This window comes from Otolemur garnettii, unplaced genomic scaffold, assembly GCF_000181295.1.
Source record: "Otolemur garnettii isolate 467f Iridium unplaced genomic scaffold, OtoGar3 scaffold00082, whole genome shotgun sequence".
Taxonomy (NCBI): Eukaryota; Metazoa; Chordata; class Mammalia; order Primates; family Galagidae; genus Otolemur; species Otolemur garnettii.
In genome coordinates this window covers 461,169-466,547 of record NW_003852477.1, presented here as the reverse complement: position 1 = coordinate 466,547, position 5,379 = coordinate 461,169, and the positions used below count along the sequence as shown (strand labels likewise).

Sequence of the window (5,379 nt, the reverse complement as noted above, 5' to 3'; positions counted from 1 at the left end):
TATGTATGTATGTACATATGTGTGTGTGTGTGTGCATGTGTAGATATATATATATTTAAAAGCAGGGGTGGAGGTGGGGGTGGAAGGCAGCCAGATCTTCAAGCTACCTAAAGTACCAGGCTAATACTGGTATATATTTTATACTGTATTTTAACCTTTCCAAGGAAGTGAAATAGCTCAGATTGGGCAAGGGAAATATTTCCCACCTTTTGGACAAGATTGGTTCAGAGGATGCCATACTCGGGATTCTTTGAGACCCTTGCAGCAGGGGCTCTACCAGGCTGTAAACACAAGGTGCCCGTATATGGATGACAGCCCCAAAATTGTTATCCAGCTATTTCCAAAAACCCTTGGTTTTTTTCCTTGGTCTCCTGTGTCAAACACAGGTGTCTCATCAATGGACACGTCCTGTGCCCCAAGTGAAGTCTGGGCACCCTTCCTGGTACAGGCATGTGGTGCTTTGGGGAGACCAAACATTGGCCCCCACCATTCAGGCTAAGAGTCTGCCTTCCTCACAGCTCCAGGGTTTCCTCTAGAAGAGAAGAATTGGGAGGAGGAGCAAGACTTAGTACCTTCTAATGCCTTGACTCCTCACCTACATTTCTTCATCATTCATTCAGTCATTCATTTGTTAAAGAAAAGCTCTGCTAGGGATCTGGGATAAAACGATGACAGCCCCATCCCTGCCCCATGGGGTTTCCTTCCTCTGCCCAGAATGGGTTGGCACCAGCTGTGGAATGTCTCAAGTGAAGACAATTAAGAAACCCGAAGTTGTGAGCATTTCCTTTTGTGCTGATTGGGGCAGAACGAAGATGCTTGGATGACACAGTTGCTCTTGCCTGCTTGCATTCAGACATGCTTGTCAGGATTAGAAAGGACGGGTAACCTCCCTGCCAGTCCCCATGCATGCCCACAGCCTAGGGGGCTCTGGGTTTACCCAGGCCAGTGTGGGCCTGGTGTGTGTATTGAGCAGTGGCAATGTGGGGGCTGGGGGTCAGGATCAACTTTGCAGAGGCATCCTTCCCTGCTCCAGCTCAGCCACCAGCCCTGGGCACAGCATCAGTTCCATTGTCTGTGTCTTCCAGCTTCCCCACAGGCACCGTGAGCAGAGCCTGTGCCCAGAAGCAGGATGAGAAGATGGCAAACTTCCTGTTACCTCGGGGCACGAGCAGCTTCCGAAGGTTCACACGGGAGTCTCTGGCAGCCATCGAGAAGCGTATGGTGGAGAAGCAAGCCCGTGGCTCTGCCACCTCACAGGAGAGCCGTGATGGGCTGCCTGAGGAGGAGGCTCCCCGGCCCCAGCTGGACCTGCAGGCCTCTAAAAAGCTGCCAGATCTCTATGGCAACCCACCCCGGGAGCTCATTGGGGAGCCCCTGGAAGACCTGGACCCCTTCTATAGCACCCAAAAGGTGACTGTCACCCATCCTCACCCTTCCTACCCTTCTAAAATGTTTGCAGTCTGAGATGCTAGTTTGGTGCTATGAAGAAAAGTGAGAGCAGCCTCCGTTGGTCCTGCCTCCCGTGGATGCTTTCTTTAGGAATTTTCTGTAGTTAGATTTTCTCTTCCAGAGGACTCCTCCCTGTCCCATAGTGTGTATGTAAATTAGGGTCAAGCCCTGAGTCTCACCCTGAGATTGGGCCCCAGAGCATAGCATGTGGCCCTTCCCCACAGCCTGTACCCCCTACACCCAGCCCTTCTGGCAGCATGAGAGCTTGCTGAATATCGTGTGTGCCCTGGCTCAGACTGGGGCCATAGCAGCACCTCCCTGGGCCTTGTGAGCTGGTAATGGGACCAGTAAGGCCAGGGGGGGTTGCAGGAGACGGTGACTACTGGGGTCAGGGGTTCTACCATTGTCCATCCTGAGTGGAAGGAGAGGAAATGCTTTTGCCAATAAGGGCAGAGTGTCTCAGGTTTTCTCCCAGCATGGCTCCCACCCAGAAGGTAACTGCCCTGTCTGAGCCCCTGGCCCTAGCCCCTGTCTCAAGCCCACATGCCGGAGTCCTACATTCAGCCAGGCCATGGTTATACAGAGCTCCTATGGCGGCTCAGTCTTCCTGCCTGCTGCCTACACTTGTAGGCCTCGCTGCAGGAGGGAGGAAGATTTGAACGTGGGGGGAGGCCTTTCCCCAGAAGACTGTGCACCAAGGAGAAGTGGCTGCTCACATTGCTGCACTCTCACACTCTCAGAGTGAGAGTGAGCATGAATGTGAGTGCATGGTGAGTGTGAGAGTATGTGGCTGTGGCTTGAGACTATATTTAAGACCAAAAGCCTAAAGGTAGCACGAGGCATATCTTTGCCTGGATGTGTGCACATGTCATGTGTGAGTGGGTACAAGTGAGAAGGGAAAGCCCACCCGGTCTATCCTAGTCTATATAGGCAGCAGGGAAAGGAGGCCTTGAGACAGGTTCTCCTCCTAGGCTCCCAGCTGAAGCACCCCCTGGTTTCAATGATTCAAGTGTAGTCAAGGTCATGGGTTAAGGCCACAGTTGGGGTCAGAGTTAGGCTCAGAGGTGGGATTAATTAGGATGGGCCAGCTTAAATCATAGTTGGTCAATAAGAATTGAGTTGGGTTAAGCCACTGCTGGTAACTAATCAAGATTATGGTGAGATGTTGGGTGGCAATTAGGCCAAACCTAGCTGGGACAGGCAGGCATCACAGCAGGTAGACCTGACTGAGGTTGGGGTCAGGGCTACGCGTGGCTTTGGGGGCAGATGGCACTTGAGTTTGGGAAGAGCCAGGGACACTTTCTCTTCTGTCGCTGTGTCTGAGAATCCTTGCACAGTAGCTGTATGATTCTGTCATACATGATTCTGACCTCTAACCGTCTGTCTCCACTTGCTAACCCTTGGCCTTGCTGCCTGTAGTCCCATGTGGTGACAGGCAGAGAGCTCTTGGTCCTAATCTATCTGGTCAACTTGTCTCCTAGGCCCAAATTAAGTAAAACCTTGTTCTATCAGCTCAGCCCTTGGAGAAGTGAGATCCCAGAGCTGGGCCAACTATACACCTGGGCAAATGGGGATGGGCTGCTGTCCCCAGGGGCTGCTTGTGACCCAGACTCATACCTCCTGTGCACATGAATCAGCCTGCAACACTTATCCAGTCCTGCGCCCCTTGTGCCCTATAGAAAGGGACTTTCTGGAAGCTCAGGGAGGGGCCACCTTGGGCTTCTCATGATCCCCCTCAAGAGGGAAGCACTAGGTTTTTCCTCTGGGGTGGGGTGAGGCTGAGGTTTGCTCTGGATGCTTAGAAACAGGGCCCCGGGGAAAGTTCTCCCTGGGGCTGTATCTGTACTTTCCTCTTTCCTTCTCCTCATTCCTAAGTTTTCCCTGCTGGACCAGCACCCCAGCCATAGCCTCACTCCCTCAACCCAGAGAGCTAGTGGAGAAGCTGTGCAGAGGGGCAGGGGCCAGCTGAGGGAGGAAGCATCACTGTCCTCTGGGCCTCTGCTATGATGGCAGCCAGGCAGGGGCCATGAAAGGCCCCATCTTTGGGGACTATAATTTTGGAACTTAACTAAATCTCAACCAACCTGACATTCCATTAAACTGGGTCTCCCCTCTAACCCACCCTGGGGCCAGGTGGTGAGGGTCCATTGACCTGCTGAATGTGCCACTGCTGTCCCCTTTCCTACTTCCCTTCCACAGCACCCTCAACCATAGTTGCCAGGCTCTGAACCTTTCTCCAAAAGAACTTAACACCACTCTTTTCCACAGACCTTCATCGTGCTGAATAAAGGCAAAACCATCTTCCGGTTCAGTGCCACCAACGCCTTGTATGTCCTCAGTCCCTTTCACCCCATCCGGAGAGCAGCTGTGAAGATTCTGGTTCATTCATATCCTTTGCAGTTAATCCCTGCTGGGTGCACCCTGGGGGCCAACACTGGGGATGTGCACAGGGTGCTGCCCCCCACCCGTATCCTAGTTTAGGGCTGAGGATGGTGCTGAGTCCCTGCTGGTCCTCAGACAGGCAGCTCGGTCATCGCCTGGGAGCAGGCAGGACATGTAGATCCTTAGACCCTACTCTAAACCTACCAAGGGTTTTAATAAGCATTGTAATAAGCTCCCCAGGGGACTTTTACACACATGAAAGTTTGAGAAAACCTTCTCTGATTCTTCAGGAGAAACACATTCTAGAAGCTAAGCTACTGAGGATCCCAGAAGAAAGGAGACCTGCCCTTGTTCCCCTGACTCTGATCTTAGTTCCAAATATCTCCTCCCACCACACACCCTGGGCCTTTCCTCTCCCCACCCATTTGCAGGGACCTTCAAGCAGGTCACTAGGGCTCGGCCAGGAAAAAATCATTTCCCAGTAAAGAGGCCTCTAGTTTATTCACATGTGGGCCTCTTTCGAGGGAGGCAGCAGTTGCCTTTTGATTAGGTGTTGACAAAATGTTTGCAGTTTCTGAGTATCTCAAAGAACTCTGGTTAGCATTAAATTATATATAAACTACAGCCTAAAAAAGCTCTGGCCTGTGAAGGAGAGCCATCAGGCTGATGCAGCATAATGGGGGACCCAGAGAGGGGCCTTGTTCAGGCAGCATGCGGCATGGGACGCCAGGACCTAATCACATCTGTTCTCTGGACTTCAGATGCAGCCTTTCAGGGAGGGCAGTGCCAGCTTCAGGCATGGACAGGTGCCACCCTGGACAGCCCTTCCTTTGGCCAGTGGCAACCAGAGCAAGTATGTGCATGTAGTCAGTTCTGCTGTTAATCTAAGCAGTGCTGCTGGGCTCTGCAGTATGACTGATCATGAGTCTGGTGGGATGTCCTGACAGTTCCCCCAAAGCCCCCCAAAGCCCCTACTCTGAATAGGCCTTTTCTGAGGTCACAGTGAAGATTTCACCCATTAATACCTCTGGACGAGACATGAGGCTTCGGGAACACAGCTGCCTAGTGAGGGACTAGTAACCAGGACTAAGACTGACACATTAAGGGCTTTTTCTGTCCAGGAAGGGATGGGGATATTCTTTCTTGGTTCCACTTTCTTCCCACTATGCCCCAATGCCTGACCCTAACCCCAGGGGTTAATAGGAGGGGCTCGGTGGCACTTTGTTGTCTGCATGCAGGCACACACACACAGTAAGATGCATCCCCTGGCCACGGGGCTGCTCTCTCCTCCAGCTTACCCCTGCCTTTCTTGCGAGGTCCTGAGACACATGCATGTCTAGGAAAAATTCCACATGCCCCTGTAGCCATGGCATCAGGATGGTGGTCTCTAGGGTGGCAGATGCTGTGGAGAGGGGCTGTATTGAGGGGCAGCGTGTCTGTCCCTGCTGCATCGTACTCTGTGGGACTGGAGTGGTTCTGGGTTTCCTTTGAAGCCATCCTGTGACAGAACCTGCACTCCCTGTGGTTTCAGGCACTTAGCTGGGTATC

At 52.5% G+C, this 5,379-nt stretch overlaps 1 protein-coding gene across 5 annotated transcripts in view; it reads left to right on the top strand.

Annotated features, from left to right (window-relative positions):
• Positions 1-1,118: 1,118 nt before the first annotated feature.
• SCN5A (sodium voltage-gated channel alpha subunit 5) overlaps positions 1,119-5,379 on the top strand; it is a 76,306-nt gene continuing 72,045 nt past the window's right edge. For 2 of the 5 annotated variants that reach the window (XM_023515917.1, XM_012808011.2), the window contains exons 1-2: positions 1,138-1,410; positions 3,718-3,836. In XM_023515917.1, the coding sequence (XP_023371685.1) occupies positions 1,138-1,410; positions 3,718-3,836 (392 nt within the window). Of the gene's footprint in view, positions 1,411-3,717; positions 3,837-5,379 lie in introns of all 5 variants that reach the window. The other 3 variants (XM_003794467.2, XM_023515918.1, XM_003794463.2) reach the window with 3 other exon arrangements.